At 33.1% G+C, this 20,342-nt stretch overlaps 2 protein-coding genes across 2 annotated transcripts; one reads left to right on the top strand and one right to left on the bottom strand.

Moving 5' to 3' along the window:
* Positions 1–5,915: 5,915 nt before the first annotated feature.
* On the bottom strand, positions 5,916–6,902 carry LOC127239178 (uncharacterized). The gene has a single exon (XM_051257208.1). It carries the CDS (start codon positions 6,900–6,902, stop codon positions 5,916–5,918), a length of 987 nt encoding a protein of 328 aa, XP_051113165.1.
* An 8,202-nt stretch (positions 6,903–15,104) lies between these two features.
* LOC127239406 (uncharacterized mitochondrial carrier C8C9.12c-like) lies at positions 15,105–19,205 on the top strand. Its single transcript, XM_051257525.1, has 2 exons — positions 15,105–16,252; positions 18,780–19,205. The coding sequence occupies exons 1-2, from the start codon at positions 15,479–15,481 to the stop codon at positions 19,011–19,013; spliced, it is 1,008 nt and encodes a 335-aa protein (XP_051113482.1). The 5' UTR covers positions 15,105–15,478; the 3' UTR covers positions 19,014–19,205.
* The last annotated feature ends 1,137 nt before the right edge of the window (positions 19,206–20,342 follow it).

Below are 20,342 nucleotides of genomic sequence, written 5' to 3'. Positions count from 1 at the left end.
AATAAATATTTAATTTAAATTTTTTTAAATAAAAATTAATGAATAGTAGAATACTTGTACAATCCTTAAAGGATGGATGTCTTTACTGTGGATTTAGATTATGGATTTGAACTTTTTAAATAATAAAAATTTAAATTTAAATATTTATTTGATGCGATGTAAATTGATTTAAATATACAATATTTTAAATGTAATATAAAAATTAAAAATTAATTATTTAAATTAATATCTTTTCAATAAATAAAAATTAAATAAATACTAAAAATTTTGTGAGGAATTCACAAAAGAACACTATTAATATAAATAATTGTATTAATAATATAAAATTATAGTATTTTGAATTGAATGGTAATTTTTGTAAAAATATACATTATATTTGAATAATCATATTAATAAAACAGAAAAAAATAATGATATTTTAATATAAAAATGTATATATAGAATAATAGAAGTATTATGAGAAATTTATTAATAAATCCTAAATTCTAAAAAAGGAAAGTGGAATAAGTAAAAAAAATGAAAAATTATTCGAATTTAATAATAATAAAATTATATGTAAATAAAATTATTTATTAATATATAAATTTAAACAATAAAAGAAGATAATAGACTACTTATTTGGACGGGATAGTACTTAAGAGTTTGTTTGATTTGTTATCGAGACCCATTTTTTATTTTAAATTATTATATTAAAATATTATTTGAATTCAAATTCAGATTAGAAAAGTAAAGGGGTGTATTCAATTTGAGTGTATTCAATCAAGGCTTTTAAAAGTAGATATTCGATCATCCATAGATTTTGAAAGTCTATGAATTTTAATAGAAAATTATGAAAATTTGTATAGAATAGAATCTCTCCTAGCAGAGATTTTGATGAATTATTAAAATTATTATTATTATTATTATTATTATTATTGGTGGTGATGTTGTTGTTGTTGTTCGTGTGATAAATAATATAATATTATTTATTAATATTATTATAATTTTTAATAAAAATAATAATTTAAAATTAAAATATATTAGTAAATTATTATGATTTTTTAATATATTTTAAAAAAATATTATTATCATAATAAATATTTATTATTGTCTTCTTTTCTTTTCTATTATCTAATATAATATATTGTCATTAATATATTAGCAAATTATTATGAAAAATATTATTATCATAATAAATATTTATTATTGTCGTCTTTTCTTTTCAATTATCGAGTATAATATATTGTCATTTCAGTGTAATTCTCATTTTTCAATTATCGAATATATTATATTATCATTCCGCTGACTGTAAAATAGATATTTAAATATATATTTTTTATTGAATTGTTAATTTTTATTTATTTATTTATTTATTTTAATATAATTTTCAAAACTCTTAAATTATATTTTTTATTTTATTTATATACGTATTTATTTTTTATGTAAAAAAATTATATAAATAAAATAATAATAATAATAATGATAATAATAATAATAATAATAATAATAAATAAATATAAAACTAATTTGATATGTTGAATGATAATATAATATTAAAATTATAAAATTAAAATTAATAATTTACAATATAGTAGTGTTACAGATGTTACAATATTTTTACATTATTAATAATTATATATTATTTATTAATATTTTATTTTATTTTATTATAATTATATATTATATTTATAAAATTTGTGTTGGATATAAATTTATATAATTAATATATATTCATAAAAATATTATTTTACAATCCTACAAAATCCATATAAATTCATAAAGAATTCAATAAAATTTGTAGAAATCCATCTAATTCAATTATTAAAATTCATCAAACTCAGCGTACTCGTGGATTTTATAAATTCACATAAATCCATAAACTTTTTAAAATCCAAAAAAATACATTAAAATCTCAATTGAATACACCCTCTAAATTTCAAATATAAACAAAAAGATTTCAAATACTCTTGTTTAAACAAAATTCTAAGGGTGTGATTGTTTGTGGGTTTTAGTTTTTGGGTTTGGATTTTTGAATAGTAAAAAGTTGAATTTAAATAGTTATTTGATGTGATATAAATAGATTTGATGTGATATTTTGAATATAAAGGAAATTTATAGTATAATATAAAAAAGGAAAAATAATTGTTTGACATGATATTTTTTGAGGAAAAAAAAATCTAAATAGTAAAAATCTATGGTAAAATTCACAAAAGAACACAATCTAAATTTTTTTACAATCTTTTATCTTAACACAATATAATACAATTTTTAAATAAAATTTAGAATAAATTTCATTATGATAGTATGATTTTGAGGGGTATTTAGGAGGTGTTTTTTTTTTAAGTTTTATAATTCTTATTACGTAATTATAATAATTTTTTGGGTAAACTGTTTTTTTAGTCCCGTAATTGGACTCTCTTATCATTTTAGTCCTGTAAGTAGAGCCTGTCACAAACTAGTCCCATAAGTGGAAAATATTTCGCTATTTTAGTCCTCTGGCGCCAAAGACGCCCGCGTGGCTCGCTGGAGGCCACGTGTCCGTCAGGTCTGGCGGACACGTGGATTTTATTTATTTTTTATTATTTTTAATTTTAATTTGCTATTTGGTCCAATTGGACCAAATTAAAAAAGAAAGAACCCACGATTGAAGACATTTTAACCCTTTTCTTTCTCACGCGATTCATCACCCTTACTTTTCGCTGTCGACTTTTCACCCTAAAGAACACGTAGGTCAGTTTATTGTCGTGGCCGAAGGAGCCCAGCCGAGCAGGTATGTTGGCCGATTTCTTTTTCTTTCTTTGTCATTTTCGATTTTTTTAATTTTTTCAGTAGGGTTGCGGGAATTTTGGTCATTAAAATCAATTCAATTTTTTTTATTTATAGGTTTTGTATTTGGGCATAATGTCATCGTCTTCAACTACGAATGCTTGCATCGAATGTCATTGTGGGCAAAAGAGTGTTATTCGGACTTTATGGACTAACGAAAATCCAAGTCGAAGAATTAATTCTTGCGCCAAATTTTGAGTGAGTATGCGGTTTTCATAGATATATGTTTATAGTTCATATTAGAGTGTTGTTGGATGCAAATGAATTTTGATGTGGCATTTGTTGTTTAAGCGAGGTGTTAAAGCAAGTTGCGGATATTTTTCTTGGGAGGACCCTCCAATGTGTGCACGGGCCAAAGCTGTCATCCCCGGATTGTTGAAGAAACTAAACAAGAAGGAAAATGAAATCACAACATTGAAGCTTCACAATGAAAGGGTGAGGAAGAAGGTTGTTGCCCTATCTTGCATAACATTAATTCTGTGTGGATGATTTTTAAAGTGTATGTTGGTTTGTAGAACTGTGGTGATGTAAGAGAGAAGTTTATGTTGGCTTGATGAATTTTTATGACATATGATGTTCGGTAATGTAGGTTGATTTCTAATTAAGTATTTAAATTACGTGTTGCAATTTGTAGTTTGTAAGGCTTGATGAATTGTGATGGCGTGGGATGTTTGGTAATGTACGCTGATTTCTAAGTAAGTATTTAACGTATGTATTTCAATTTGTAGTTTTTAAGGCTTGAATTTGTGTCAGGTCATTTCGATTGGTGAGATTTTGTTGTAGGAAATAGTTTGGGGTTGATAATGATGTGTGCAGAATTATACAAATCTCAGCGATTGCATAACAATGCTTATTATTACAGCACACTCACAACTTGATAATGGAGATAGCATCACATTTAAAACTTTTTTTTGAAAAAAATTGTAATTCAATATAGTAGTAAGCATTAATGTAACGTTTGTGTTGTTGTTTCTTAATCATACATATTTGATAGTAATGCATGTATTTCTAAAACACATGCCGAAATGTGTCGGATGTTTACCACTACATAACCATTTCCATAATTCGCCTAACTACATTATGAAATGAGCACCTTCAACAATAACAAATACATAACACCGGAAGGATTTATGAGCATAAAGGCAAAAACAAAAACACTGGAATCACCAGGCACATAAGTACCATAATTCACCCCAAAAGCAAAAACAATCTAACAAATACATACCCCCCCATAATACCATAATCCAGGAACATGAAGCCGAAACACAAAAGATATCAAAAGCAAATATTATATCATTTTTTTCATGAACGCCCTCGTCCTCGTGGGGGTAAATCCTTAATATATTTCTCCGCTTCTTCGATGAGCCGTTTAATTTCCATAGCCCGAACACCAGTTGGCATCTCGGATAGGGGGAGTATGACCTGTGTCGGCAGCTTCTTTGTTCAAATGTTGCACTGCTCGAACATTGTAGGTCCATGTTGGGGAGTTCTCTGACATACAAATATTAAACACCATAAATATGATACGCGTAAGGAATGTAACTTTTAAGGGATGTACTTTTTAATACTATGTACCTGCACAACAACATCACCCCCCCAGATTAGATGATGCAGGTGGCAGTTCATCTAATTTTCCCTTACCCTTTTGTTGTTGTTGTTCACGCCTTCGTTGAGGCTAAAGTGGCAATGGTATCTCTTCACGTTGCTCTTGCTGTGGTGCATGATAAAAGAAGCATAACAAACTATTTGCAATAGTGGTGCATGAAAAACTAACATTTATTAAAAGTCAATATACTTGGGGGATCCGAACATCAACCTGATCAGAATTTATACCATTCTTTTCCCAATGGCGTTGCCCTCGTCTTGGTGGAAGTGGAAGCGGACATGGGACATCCTGTGAACATACAAACATATGAAAACAAATGATGTTGGATTTAAACAATAAAATAAAAAATCTGGTTACTAGACAACCCATTAACCTGTAGCAAACTGTTGGCGGTTGGTATAGACTGTAATGTCTGTGTTGGAATGTCTCCTACTGCAGACATGGTGACCTCCAATGAAACTGCATCTTATTGTAAAGTCTCACTGTTAGTTTTCAATCGCAACTACATGTCAAAATTCAATAAATTAGTCCTTCATAATCCATGTAAAACAATCAAGTGACTGTAACAAATGCTTACACTTCGCCTCGGGGGAATAGAGGTTGCACGTGGCTTTCTTCTACCTCGACGTGCTGGAGCTGCGGTCTGTCAATATATCATGAAAATAATACTGTAACTACATAATTGTACTAATATTGGATCAAAAAATAGATGAAGATTGTTGTTGGGTAGGCGTACCTGAGAAATCTTATCGAGCGGTTCCTTTTGAGGACAATGAAGTGAGTTGTGTCCAACACCACCACAATTCCCACAGGCAATGGACTTTCGAACCCTTTTTAGCCTTCTTGTACCATCCTTGGTCATAACTTTTTTTCTAGCCTCATCGAGCTCCCTCTTTCGCAACTTCTTCGGTCTTCCCACCCCTTTCTTAACCGGCGGTGGCTTCGGTGGAACTAAGTCTGTTGACTCCCAAAATTTTTCAGAGCTGACTGCTTTAATTGAAAATGTATATACCGTGTTATAGGTCTCAACCGAATAAAACTGCTCCATATAGCTTACCACGTCCTCGTCTTGGTTCCCAATTGCCAAAATCTCATGATGGCAAGGAATGTCACTCAATTGCCACATTCTACATGAGCACATACGAGCTAAAAGATCAACACAGTGTTGTGATCCATCGAAACAGCTAATCTGATAACGTGTGTCATCTTCTTTTATGGGAATACAATCCCCAACCCCCGCTCTATTCCTTCGCAACACTTTCATTATTCGTGGGCATATCGCCATATCATTCCACCTCCTCCTAGCATGATCCCTATTTTTTTGAAGTCGTTGCATCAAGTATTCGCGAATGCCCTCCAACATACTGAGAATGTGTTTATCGCGTGCATCACTGATACATCTATTAAAGCTCTCGCATAGATTGTTAACTAATAAGTTACACTTTGGCGTACACGTAAAATATGACCGGATCCACTCATTGGACGGCTTACTATCCAACCACTCTCATGCTTTCTCATCAAGTTGTTTAATCTCAAGCATAGCAGATCTGAATTCTCCAACTATAGGAGCCCTGCCAGCTTTCCATAAAGCATTTTTCAATGCCAAACCTTTTAAACCAGCTGTCATGAAAATACTATGAAGATGTCGCACACAACTTCTGTGTTCTATCCCCAGAAACTTCCCCTCCAAAGCATGAACCAGTCCCTTTTGCTTGTCAGAAATGAAACACACCTCATTGTTAACTCTTATATCCAAATCTCTCTTCAAAAGAGACAAGAACCAAGACCACGTCTCCGTATTCTCAATGGACACTACTGCATAAGCGATAGGAAAGATACAATTGTTGGGATCGACTCCAACAGCTGAAAGAATGACGCCACCATATGATGTCCTCACATGACATCCATCAAATTCAATGAATGGCCTACATCCTACCCGGAAACCCCTTTGCAAAGCATCAAAACAAATATAAAATCTATCAAAAACTGATTCTTCCCCGTCTCTTTCAACCCCCAACACAACTGTGGATCCGGGATTGGATTGCTTAAGTGCGTGTGCATAATCCCACAACCGACTGTACTGATGTATTGGATCCCCCTCTGACTCCTTGAAAGTCTTTTTCTTAGCTCTGTAGGCCATATCCTTCGAAACATTAACTTTCAACTCGTTCACGATATCCACCCGGAATGCTTTCATGTTCCTCTTTGGATCAGACTTGAATAGCTTACCATACTTCTTGCTTAACCATTGCGTCTTCATGTTTGCCACACTAAATTTCTCCTCACATGTATGCTCATTATGATATAAACTTACCTGAAATGCCCTTTCATTGTTCATAACCCGTGCATTAATCCTCCACTTGCACTTGTTATCCCTACAGAGAGCATAACATCTCAACTTATCACACTTTGAAAATTTAATTGGTCTTTTAGTCACCACAACATAAGAGTTCACAGCTTCTTTAAACTCACTCCTACTATTGAAACACATTCCTAACTCAAATTGCGGAGAAAACAAATCAACCTTTCAGAAATTTGTAAATTTTTCCCTTGGACAGAGCTCCTCATCCGAATCCAACAATTCCTCAAACTTTTCATCGAAACCCAGCAACTCATCCTCCTCAAAATCCATTGCACTTGCATTTAAATTATCACAGATCGGCTCCCCATTTCCTTCTTTTTTTCCACTAGTTTCCTCACCTTCACTATTGCTGTAACGCAAATCCATTTTCGAGGAAAAGTTCTCACAATCATCAATATTCAAGTTGGGAGTACATCTTTCACAATCCACAGTTTGACTGATCCTTCCAACCTTATCACAACTTCCTACATGTCCCTCCAGCTCATCAATTCAGTCAACATACTCCGAAAATACTAAGTCACCATCACTAGAACTCTCACTCCCACCCACATATTCACTATCAGTCTCAGACTGCTGATCCAAAGCATTATCCATTGAATTTTTTTCAAGAAAAAAGCATAGATTCTCACACAGCCCTAGCTCAAGTGTATCCCTCACATATTGGGCAATATACACGTCATCTACAATACATTTAAAAGCTCTATCTTTATAAATAAAAAATGAATTCTCTAACTCATTCTGAAAACCACACATACTGGCATACAATTGCAATATTGCTTTGTTCACTGAACTAGCCATAATACCCTTAAAAGTTCTCATAAATCCACCAACATATTTCTGAGACGGAGTTTGAAAGATTTTACCACCGTAATACAGATTTAGAGAGACTATTGCGGATGGGGGATCACTAGCGTCTCCTTCTCCGGCTGGATTAGAAATAAATAACAAGAGAGAAATAGTGATGAATCAATAGAGAAATAAAAAAAAAAAGAAATAACTGATAACGCATACTTCTCACCAAATCACAACTGGAAAGTTTTGATTTTTTAGAAATAATATTGAACGATTTCGACAATAAACATTGCGATACACTAAACTACGAAATCATAGCTCGAAAAGTTTTAATAGAAACCCTAAACCTATCATTATCCGCTACTAAAAATTAGGATTAGAACAAAACAAAATCAAGCCTAAACAAAGATACTTACGCGAAGGAGAAATAGACATGGCGAATGATTTCGCCGACGACGAAACAATGATGAATCAATTCCAGCGACTTTCAAGGCAAGGAATCAACAAAGGCAATGAAATGGGGCCTTCGAATGTATTGGTTTGGAATCGGGATTTTTAGGTTCCGGCGAAGAGACGCCGCTCGAAGAGAGGAATCGAAGGAGATGGGTGGACGACGACGAGAACTAAAGCTTGGATATTTCTCTGGTTTAGGGTTCGTCTGTGGTTGAGAGTTCGTCTATGAATTTTAGTGTGGATATGATTAAAGTTAGAATGTAATTTTTAGTTCTTTTTTTTTTAATCTGGTCCAATTGGACCAAATAGCAAATACCATATTTTCTATTTGGTCCAATTGGACCCAATAAAAAAAATCAAAAAATGAAATTAAAATAAAAAATAAAATCTACGTGTCCGCCAGGTGTCGCTGACCTGACGGACACGTGGCCTTCAGCGAGCCACGCGGGCGTCTCCAGCGCCGGAGGACTAAAATAGCGAAAAATTTTCACTTACTGGACTATTTTGCGACATGTTCCACTTACGAGACTAAAATGATAAGGGAGTCCAATTGCGGGACTAAAAAAACAGTATACCTAATTTTTTATCTAAATACATTATGTTTATTTATACGGACAATTGGAGATAAGTTCCTAAGTCCACAAATTCATTTAAGATCAGTCCCCGTTATTAATTTCTTACACTGCACTCTCTTCTTTTCCATTTCACCTCTTTCTCACTTCCTCATCTCAATTTCCTTTTCATCTTCCTAAATCTTCCATTATTTTTCGCGCAAAATCGGCACAAAAAAAAATTGGCAAGCAGTTACTGAAGATCGCAAAATCAACACTATTGTCCGTTCGGAAAGCGTACAACGCTCTCAAAGTCTTATTTCTCTCTTTATATCTTCCGTCATCACTCTGGTTGTCCTCCGTCCAGCGAAGATCAACGAAGAGTTTATAGGTTCAGTGATTCTCTCCCTGAAGCCTCTGCAATTCATGGCGCTGTGAATGTGTTCTCATTCCCCTTGTCTTGGTTGAAATAGATGATTAAATCAACTGAAGGGTTCGTCGATTGGGATTTTTATCTTTTGAGTATCGTCGAAAAGTTAGAACCGAACCGGGAAGAATCGAAAGTTGATATCGGCTGGGCAATATCAATGCACAAACATGAGAGTTGAATTGATTTCTCAATATAATTTTAGGTTTTGTTTGTTTGGTTTCTTTGATTCCAGATTACTTGTTTTTAGCTTTAAAAAATTGAGTGATGTTTGCTTAATTTAATTTCCATGATTTCTACACTATTAATTACAATGATCCAGTGTTTTTAATTATGTTTTAGTATTAATATTTTGGTTTAATTTCAACTTCAGTCTGGTGTCATTATTTGGGTTTATTCAAATTTTTCTTCCGTTAATTTAATTTGTATATTTGTTTACGAGGTTTAATTCGAAGAATCCATCAATCCGGGTATAAATTCACAACACCCCTAATTTTTAGTTGCTTCTATTTATTGCACACCATATCCCTAATCTATGAAGTTTACTGACTTCGCTGGAATTTTTCATATAATTGATGTTTGTAGTCGCACTTTATCGTTCTTGTTGATTGCAATGTTGCGATTGGTTAAGAATCGCCGTGCAAAGTGGTTACAAAGAGGTGCAGTTTTATTTTCTGATTCTGTGTGGTGCGTATTTCAGCTGATGATTTTTTTGTTTGTGTTTCGTTTTTGTAAATGTAATCAGACTTTGATTTGATATTTTTGAGGTGAAAATGATTTGGGATGATGTTATGCTTTTTATGTTGATAAAATTCAAATTGAGTTGGATTTGTTCTTAAGTTTAGTAGTTGTTACAAAATCAGATTTGGTTGGACAAAATGTTTTCTTTTCCTTTGGAACATTTTGATAAAGTGTTGTTGGCTATAGACAAAATGAATCTGCAAGTTATCTCTATTCTATTTTATCGTTTTATTTACTTAATTATTTAGTTTGGTAATATTTGGGATATATGGAGTTGAAATATTTGAAATTCTGTTTAAAATATATGGAGTTGAGATATTTGAAGGCTAACGAACATTGACTCTATTTATGTATGTATGTAGGTTTGATTAGTGGAGTTTCATCCAGATCCTTTATTGATGTTTGTCTGGTTTTCATTTGACTTGATATCCATATCCATTTTTGAAGAAATTCTACAATAATCGGTCATATTCTACTTTTTGTTACTTTTCTTATCTGGAAAACATGGTTTTGGTTGTTTTGCTTGTATATTTTTTTTGTCTACATTATAATAGTTGTTGATCTTTCTCAGGTTTGTAGTGTATAAAAGTTTTTTTGAAGGACTTCATCTAATTTAAGATAAAATGAATCTTAATTTTGTATTGTTGTGTTCGAAGACAATTGAAGGATATATCGAGAAGGGCAACCACAATCATTGTCATCATTATCCAAGATTAAGGATTTATATGTTTCACTTCAATCAGTTGGATTTGAAATCGAATAGCTTATGCCTAGCAAGGTATCTGGTCATATCATCGTCACTTCGAAAGTGTATCATGTAAATATACAACAACAAGATCCAAAGCTGCTTTGAAACTTGTTTATAAATTAATTGCACCGTGGTACATGAACGGGAAGTGCGGGCATAAGTATGTGTATCTGGAGTATGTAATATGTGTATATGAGTATGTGAAAAATGAAACAAGACAAAAGATAATGTATGTAGTTACGTGAATAAAGTACTCAAGTATTAATACTGAGTTTATGAGTATATATATACATTACAAAGGTATTATTTGTAAAGTAGCAGATATATTTGAATTTATTTGAGTTCCTACAACGATGAATAATTCTCTAAATGAAGTAGTAGTAGGTACACAACTAGTATGATTTCGTACACCATGCCAGGTTTGGGTACGACGGATCTACTATGGAGTACTCGTCTTATTAGTTGAGTCATGTTGTATCCAAATATGCTCCTAACCGAATGTTGCTATATGTGCTACAATGCAGATTATTATGTAATAGGTCTAAAGACTTTTAATTTGTGGCAACAATCATGTACTATAACAACCAATATAATTGAACTTAGTCACATTTTTAATTTGTGGCAATAATTATGTACTCTAACAACCAATATAATTTAACTTAGTCACTACGACTTTTTTAGACATCTACAAGTGGAGGTTAGACTATGATTGTACATATATCATACACTAAGTCATTTATGACTTTTTTACCATCCATAATAAATATGTATTATTTACCCTTTTATGCAATTCGGAGTGTCATCGGAACACTACTATGATGAATTCATCCCTAGCTACTGACATTAAATGAATATTTCGAACTGAAAATGACTGATTCTCCAACCACATGTTACCGGGGCATATATACTCGTTACTGAAGCATATGAAACTATTATTATAGGTACGTAAGTAAGATATGTTCCAGGGTATGTAGAGTTTTTATGCAGATATGTATATGTGTTATCCAAGTACAACCACCAACTAGTAAGGTATAAATAATAGTTGCTTAGGTATTATCTGTGTAGTATCAGGTATCCTCGAATTTAGTTGATTTCAATCAATCCCAGACAGAGGGATTGATTCGCAAACTTGGTGAGAGCATTTCCTCTCTTAGCCTCGGTAGATCGAATGTTGTTATATGTGCTACGCTATGGATTACTATGTAATAGGTTTAAATAACAATCAATCCGTGAGAGCAATGATGTATGGTAGTGTTTCCCCATTGGATTCTTGTAAACATGTACTCTTTGCATGTTAATACTCTCCAGAAATTGGTAAAAACAATTATCTTGTTTAATTCATCCCCGGTTACCATTAACATGTGGATATATAGTACTTTCCAATATTATTTTATTAAAATTATTGATTGTGTCAATAGTATTATTATGAGATTAAATTTACTTTAAGTGACAATTATATAAGAATGAGACATGTTTCGACTACAATGGAACTATTGGTATATTGGTGCATAATAGATTGCATCCTAGAACTTGTATTATTCTTATATTTTCAATGTCATCTCAACCGAGTATTTTCTATCTTGTTTATCAATCCATAGTAAATATGTGTTTTTTCTTTATCTTTTTATATAGTTCTAGGATCTGCAAGAACACTATAATGATGAATTCATCCATGATTAGTGACAACAATTGAATGTTTCAAATTCAAAATGATCAATTTCCAAGAACAAGTTACCCGGGCATAGATACTCGTTGCTGGAGCATATAAGATCGTATTATAGGTATGTAATAACTACTATGCGGTATGTTGTTATTTAACGCAAGTATGTAACAATGTGTCTGGATACGAGCATTGACAATCAAGGTATGATTGGTGATTGGTTAGGTATTATTTATATAGTAACATGTATCTTTGAATGTGGTCAACTTCACTCAATCCTTTGACGGATTAGACAATTAAGGAACTCGGTGAAAATACTTTTTCTATTAGCACTTCTTCATTTCATCGGTGGTTTAGAGAAATGACAGCAATTGGGAAGGCATAAACCTTTGCAATACATGTATATGTTTTTTTTCTTATGTGCACCACTAATGTACTCAAGTATCCGCAATTGCACTTATGTTCATTGCATACATTACTTCAACCATTGCAAGATCTTGTAATGAATTAGTTAATTCAAATTTAAAAGAAGTATGCATAACTTTTCTGGCTCGTTGTTGTCTTCTTACAAGGATAACCTTCTTAACTAATAGGTAACATGTATATAAGCATATGTATGTATTTTAAAGGTATTTCGATCTAGTTAGTTGGGCATATCGAACCCTTGTGGAGGTACAACATGTGCATTATAGCAATTCTAACCATGTGAAGAATTAATCATACAATCATTCACTGCACAATTGATAACATTACTCTAAACATTAAATTTCACCAAATTCAACCAACGATTCAATCTCTCAATCAATCTTAATACAATCCCATTGAATAATAGACCAATCAAATCAATTCAACCAACAATTCAATATGAAAATAACACATTACCCAAATCAAACACAAATAAAACAACTTAAATCAACCCCAAATCCATCCAAATTCATTACAGACGTTCACTTACCTTGTGTTGCTCATCGGAGTCCACGGTTCGGATGATGGACCTTTCAGTATTCTACCGAAATTTTTACCGTAGTAGCACTTCACATATCAAACTCGCCGTTGATGCCACCAATTAGATGAACTACCGGATTCACGTGGGCATAACCTTTGGCAAACATGTGGACCAAAATGCTGCAGTTGAAAGTGTCACCTTGATGCTGACATCTTACGTACTCTGGCGTCTTTCTCACCATGGGCCGTATGTGTATTCTATTAAGGTACAAGCATAAAAAACACGTTTGCAAAATAACACAATATTTATTACATAATTCGGTTTATCCACGGTCAATTATTTATATTTATTTCATAAAGCACCAATTTTTTCGTGTTCCCTTGTCCGAATGGATCACGCAGTGAATTGCACTCAAGCACAACCCAACCTACGATAAATAAACACCATTAGTCCATATTACCCAAATCTCGAATTTATTTAAAAATTTATCAGAATCTATCAAAAGTACATAACAATACATTCCGAGTACACAATAATCCCCTAAAAGTATACTATTAGCAAACTAGACCTAAAAGATGAAACTCGGGGTACCTAAAAATACCACATTTTCCGACCCACAAACATGACTAATTATCAAACTATCAAACAAAAAAAACTAAATTATGCAACTTCGGATAACCAAAACAAAATGTATATTTACAAAATTAAAAAAAAAAAATCACAGATTAAACAAATAAAATTACCCAAATCGGTGCAAAAATAAAACATCAAATCCGATCTACGTGGGCAAACATACGAAAAATTTTAAATCCGATTAACAAATACAATTTACCAATCACCCAGGGCTCCACAACATGGACCCGAGACATACAAATACGAGACCAAAACTTACACCCCAAACAATTGACCAAACTACAATATAAAATACTAATTTCAACAAAATCGGAAAAGGTCCGACCAGACACTTACTTCTTCGAGCTTGTCCCAGATAATGGGAGCAGGTCAACTGTTTTCTTCACTGTTTTTCCTGTGATTGGTTGCTACTTGATCGCTGGGTTGGAGAACATCAGTTTGCCTAAAGATGGAAGATGTAAGGTTTAAAATCAGGGTGAGGAGAGTTATGAGAGGTTTTCTGTCTCAACCCAACCCCTATTAAATCATGGGTAACTGTTTTTTTTTTTTTTTTTAATTCGCGAAAAAAGATACGTGATATTTAAGTATAAGTATATAGATTTATAATGATAGTAAAACGGGAAGTAACGTAAGTATATATGACAACATTTGAAGTATTGATCAACCTATTTCGAGTACATGTTGCAAATATACCATTAATTCAGGAAAAAATGTAAAGTGGGGAGCTATAACATATCTAATTTATAAAATAGGGACGGCAGTCTAACTGATTTCAAATATGAACTGAATTGCAATTGGATTTATCTAGTATTTTAATCCAATTTTCCCTATATTATATATTTACAAAAAATTATTTGTAATAAAAATATTAATTTTATAGTATCAATATAATTTCATATATCAAAACAAAAATACAAATGAATTGTAAATAACTGATTTTTTATAAATATTATAAAAAAAAATATAATATATATTGATATAATATATTTTATTTTTAAAAATGAAATATTATTTTGATAATATTTTTCTTACTTAATATAAAAACATATCTATTCAAAAATATTTGTTAATTAAGGAAAGAGATAGAAATTAAAGAGTTTTGAGTAGGTTCTATATGTTAGAAGTTTAATTAAATTGATTTATATTTAGTAAGAATATTTAAAATTGATAAATTTATTAAAAATGAAAAAAAAAACTCATCTTTTGTAGGATGTTAAAAAAAAAAAAAAAAAAAACATCTTTTTTGGAATTAAAAAAGTATTACTTTTATATTTAATGTACAATTTTTCACGTGTCAGATACAAAATATCCCTTCAAATTATCAAAACACACAGCCTATACTGCCTATACTTTTATTACTTCAATACGGGCGGAGTTGTGTTGAGCATTGTTTTGCATCACGAGGCCCATCGCAATAAAGGGTGGATCTACGGTTACCGTGCGAGCGATCAGTGGCTGCAAAATCCCCAAAATTTTGGAACCCTAAGAGGTTTGACAATTCAACTGCAGGTGGAGGAGACGTGTGCTGTGCTGCTTGCCTTTCAACGATACAATCGGTTTGGCGTGGAGGTTGAAGTTGCGGGAACCTTCCACTCATTTGCATTGGTTCCTTCTTCTCCGATCGATGTTGATGTCGGTTAGGTTCAGTCCGCGTGCATAGAACCTTTGTATGGCGAGGAGCCTCACAAAAGTCACCAACTGCGGCCTATCGATTATTTTCTCCTGCTCCTCCTCCTCCTCCTCCTCCTCCTCCCATGGCCACCGACGCCTCCCCGAAATTCAAGAAACCGGACCTTATACCGGTGCCGCAGCAGCCGGAGTACAACCCCGCAATCGCCGCGGCGGAGCACGACGGCCTCCGTTTCTGGCAATTCATGGTTGCCGGCTCGATTGCTGGGATGGTGGAGCACATGGCAATGTTCCCCGTCGACACAGTCAAAACCCAAATGCAAGCCCTCGGCACCTGCCCTATCAAATCCGCCGGCATTAACCAGGCCCTGAACTCTATTCTGAAGACGGATGGAGTCAAAGGACTCTACCGCGGGATTGGCGCTATGGGGCTCGGCGCCGGCCCTGCACACGCCGTTTATTTCTCCGTTTACGAGTTCTGTAAGAAGAAGTTTTCCGGCGGGGATCCGGACAACCACGCGGCGCACGCTGCTTCTGGTGTTTGTGCTACGGTTGCTAGTGATGCTGTATTTACCCCCATGGATATGGTGAAGCAGAGGCTTCAATTGGGCAGAAGCCCTTATAAAGGGGTGTGGGACTGCGTGGGGAGGGTGCTGAGGGAGGAAGGGCTGGGGGCATTTTATGCGTCTTACAGGACCACGGTGCTAATGAATGCACCTTTTACGGCGGTGCATTTTGCGACCTATGAGGCAGCCAAGCGAGGTTTGATGGAGGTTTCGCCGGGCAGTGTCAGTGACGAGAATTTGATAGTGCATGCTACAGCGGGAGCATTGGCGGGGGCTTCGGCTGCAGCATTGACCACTCCTCTAGATGTGGTGAAAACTCAATTGCAGTGTCAGGTATTTGGCTTGCATTTTGTTTGGATCATATAAAGAAAAGAGGATTTTTCTTGGTGTTTTATGTCTTGTGAAAGAAAGTTAAAAGAGTTGTTAGTATTGTTGGAATTCGGTGTCTTAATGTGCTCGGGTTTTGTGTGTTTGGTTAGTGATGCTCATGATTGCTATTTCGGTATATGCCAGTAGTTTAGAAGTCAAACTTGTAGTTCATTTGAATGGAATGGTTATTGAGAAGCCAAATGAGAAAAAGATGATATTGGCTTCTGTAGACTTGATGATGCTTTTTTGGCTGCCATTGGTAGCATAACCTATGATTAGTTGTTTTGTTTTCCTTTCTAGCCCTTCTATAGACTTGTAGGCTAGCCGGGGCTTGTGGCTGATATGGAGGTTAGGCAGGGTTTAGTAGAATTTTAAGTGGGATTTTGTAGGCATGATGTGCTGGTGGTTAGACTATTATTGTAAGGAAGCTTTGGGGTGGTGAGGGTGAAGAGGACATCAATAATGCTCTACAAACATGTTTTAACCATAATAAAAGTAGAACTATTATTGTTTTTATAAAATTTTATTGCAAAATTATTCAGGGAAAAAATAAATCTCTTAGTTTTTAGATTTATTGTTGTTTATCCAGATGCTGGTAATTCTTTTCCGTTTCATATTTAACTCCATTCTTCAAGTTGAATGATAGATGCTGACATGCGTGGGCTTTAAGTGATATATTAACTTATTGATGTTTTCCTATGTGATAATTAGATAATAGCATATATAATTTGGCTGAGTCGTGATTACTTCGGTATAGTTGAGCTCTTGAGCTTATATATGACTTTGTTGCAACCAGCTGACATTTGCAGTGTTCTGTACACTCTTTCATTGCACATGTCAATGAGAAAACTCATATCCAGGTTTCTTAAGCCCTTCCTCTTGGAAAATCCTTCACCTTCCCATGTTTGAATTCTTTTTCCCTTAAGCTATCATTTCTTCTGTTGAATCTTCATAGAATTCTCTAAACCCCCGTGTCTGAAAGACATCGTGTTAGTAGACAAAGGTTCATAGGATAAATATAAGAGTGTGATAAGTTTGGGTGATTAGGGTGGATAATTTTATATTATCCAACCTAATCACTTGTTTACTTTTAACTTATTAAAATCCCGGATTGATTAAAGCCCTGTATAATAAAACACTGATTAGGGATAATTAATCCTACCTAGATGGATGAGATTAGTTTATCTCAAGCAATATTTGTATTAAAAGTTTATATTATCTTGTATTTAATCAAGTAAAGTTAACATGATATTTATTAGTTTCATAATTATATAATCTATTAAAATAATACGATCAATTATAATACCATCTTACAAAGTAAATACATCTTTACAGATTACATAGTAAATCTATGTCTCCCTTTGAAGAGTGTGGATAGTTTATGCTTTACATACTTAGGAAATGAAGTTTGTTGATGTTTTGAATGGCGAATATTTCAAATTGCAAACTAGAGATTGTGCTTGAAAAATAAAAAAATAAAAAATCAGTTGGAAGCAAACCCTTGAAGGTCTTGGATGTTATAAATTTCTAGTTCCCATTCAACATTCTGCATTCTTACAGGAGGGATATGTTGTGGGATCATCAGTTGAAATTTGGTAAACTTTACTGTGAACAACCCCGTGTTGGATCTTCATATTTACATTGTTAGATGAGATCAAATGTAGCATGATATCCACATAGTAATACTTAATAATTTTCCACCCATACAAGATTCATCTTAATCTACAGTGATACAATCTAAGGATGTAAGGACTCCTCTGACTTTGAGTCCCCGTCCTTAAGTCATCTTTCAAATTTGAAAACTGTGGCTACAGTGCTGAAAAGTGTTTGGGTTATTGTATATATATATATACACATACATATTTGTTGTTGTTATTTTTTAAATGAACCAGAGATTTTCTTGTATGTAATTTCCACTGTATAAAAATTCTTACTCGTTATTTGCATGTAACATCTCGAATCTAGCTCTAAGTATACTGGCCACTTGATCTCTGTGTTATATCCATCTTAGGTCTTCAGCGTTTTCATGAAATATTGATTGTTTATTTCAGTTCCCTTTTCTTGGTGAGATTCGAATATGACTTGACTTGTATATACTGGCCTCAGAACAGAACTATTATCCTCAAGAGAATGCATATTTGATATTTTGATTATGGCAAACCTCATTTCATGGTTTTTAATATTTAATTTCATTTTGTTTATAAGCTCTGTTATTTACTGATAACTATAAGCATAAGGGTGGAGCAAACTTTAACCAATAATATCAGTCAATTAGTCCGATTGATATGACATTAACTAGTTATTGATCTGATCTTTTCCTTGGTAATATTCTTCGATACATATCTGAATCTAGAGATATGCGGATACTATCTTTTAGTTTGATCTTTTCAACCTCATCCATGCACATCTATTGATTCAATGTCCACACCAATTATTTTCATATTCGTACAGCTTTGTGCAATTATCTCAACCAATTGAGCTGTTGTTGCAGGGTGTTTGTGGATGCGACAGATTCGTTAGCGGTTCAATTCAAGATGTTGTTAGAACAATCGTACAAAAAGATGGATATAGAGGTCTAATGAGAGGATGGTTGCCCAGAATGCTCTTCCATGCTCCAGCAGCTGCCATTTGCTGGTCTACGTATGAATCAGCAAAAACCTTCTTCCAAGACCTAAACAGCCACAATGGCGACGGCGGTGAGGGCACTGAGAAGCAAAGCAAATAGGATGATGATGCACCATTTCTGCACTGATTAGGTAACAACGGGTGGTTATGGTGAGCTAGCTATATTTCTTCCATTCATTACTTGTGGCTTGACTTGAATTGAATAATGATTAATGCTCGCTCTTGTCAAATTAGGATTCATTTTTCTACTTTGTAATGTATTGGGTCACAAATTTAGACAGTTATTTTTTGACACGAGGATTATTTTGAGTTGAAGAAAGGAGACAAAAAGCTGTTGTAGGACACACGAAATTTTGTAAGTTTTGTTCACACGAGGATTCTTGCACTGATTTCATATGTTTGGGGACCAATCGATTTGATTACGTCTCTGAAACGTGAACGTAATAGTATCTAAGTGAAGCGATAAATGTAATTTATATCTTCGACATGGAATATTATGATTATTACATCACAACATACATAAATAAATCTCTTGAGGCGCGTAGACACGAAAAAGAGCATATATTAATTTTAACTAGCAACTAAACATCCAGACTCAGTAGTTTTTTCCTTTTTCTTTTTGTATACCATGGAAACCCTTACGGTCAGTTCATCCCATACCGCCGGGTGGAGGAGCTTTTGGCCAAAGAGCCTTGTATTTTTAGTTTTTAGCTTATTATTATTATTATTAGGTGTATGAAGTTATAACATTATTTACTTGAGAAATCGAAACTGAGGATCATGATTTATGATCATGACCAAATTTTAATTTAATTTTATCTTATTATTATCATTATTATTATTACTATGCAGAACTGAATCATCGAGACGTTGCTAATCAAACGAAATTATCCATATTTATTCTTCTTACTTATTACAAATAACAAATTAAATTATACCTCTTAAAAAATATATATAAGCCAGGATATGAAAAACAAAAAAAAAAAAAAAAAAAAAATTAATGAGCCGCCAATTCAATTTTAAAGTGCAGCAATTAATAAATTTATTATTATATAACGATAATTGAATGTTGAAAAATAATAATAATATATATATATATATTGGTGATCATATCATTGATGATGTTAAGGCTTAAAATGTTAATACTAATGATCATATTGTTGATGAAGATGAAAATATTGATATTGGCAATTTTATTCTAATACTGAAAATTTAGGGTGTGTTTTTTTTTTTTTGTAAAATTTGCAAATACACACATACGATTCATTACTTTTATATTACCTAGACAATTTTTTATACATCATTTTAAAAAGTATCACTTCAAGTTATTTCACAAAACAAACACACTCCTAACTTGTGCTAATTTGGATAACGATGTTGAGATACTATCAAATGCCTCTCACATGATCAATATATTTTATCCAAGGAA

This window comes from Andrographis paniculata, unplaced genomic scaffold (genome assembly GCF_009805555.1).
Source record: "Andrographis paniculata isolate CXL003 unplaced genomic scaffold, ASM980555v1 Contig77END, whole genome shotgun sequence".
Lineage (NCBI taxonomy): Eukaryota > Viridiplantae > Streptophyta > Magnoliopsida > Lamiales > Acanthaceae > Andrographis > Andrographis paniculata.
Note: the sequence above shows the minus strand (reverse complement) of the source record. Positions and strands in the feature narration are given on the sequence as shown.

Excerpts from the sequence above, each read along its gene's own strand:
- LOC127239178 (XM_051257208.1), bottom strand. The coding sequence starts at position 6,902 with ATGTGTTTCAATAGTAGGAGTGAGTTTAAAGAAGCTGTGAACTCTTAT.
- LOC127239406 (XM_051257525.1), top strand. The coding sequence starts at position 15,479 with ATGGCCACCGACGCCTCCCCGAAATTCAAGAAACCGGACCTTATACCG. Across the intron at positions 16,253-18,779 it reads AAACTCAATTGCAGTGTCAG|GGTGTTTGTGGATGCGACAG; the intron begins GTATTTGGCTTG and ends CTGTTGTTGCAG.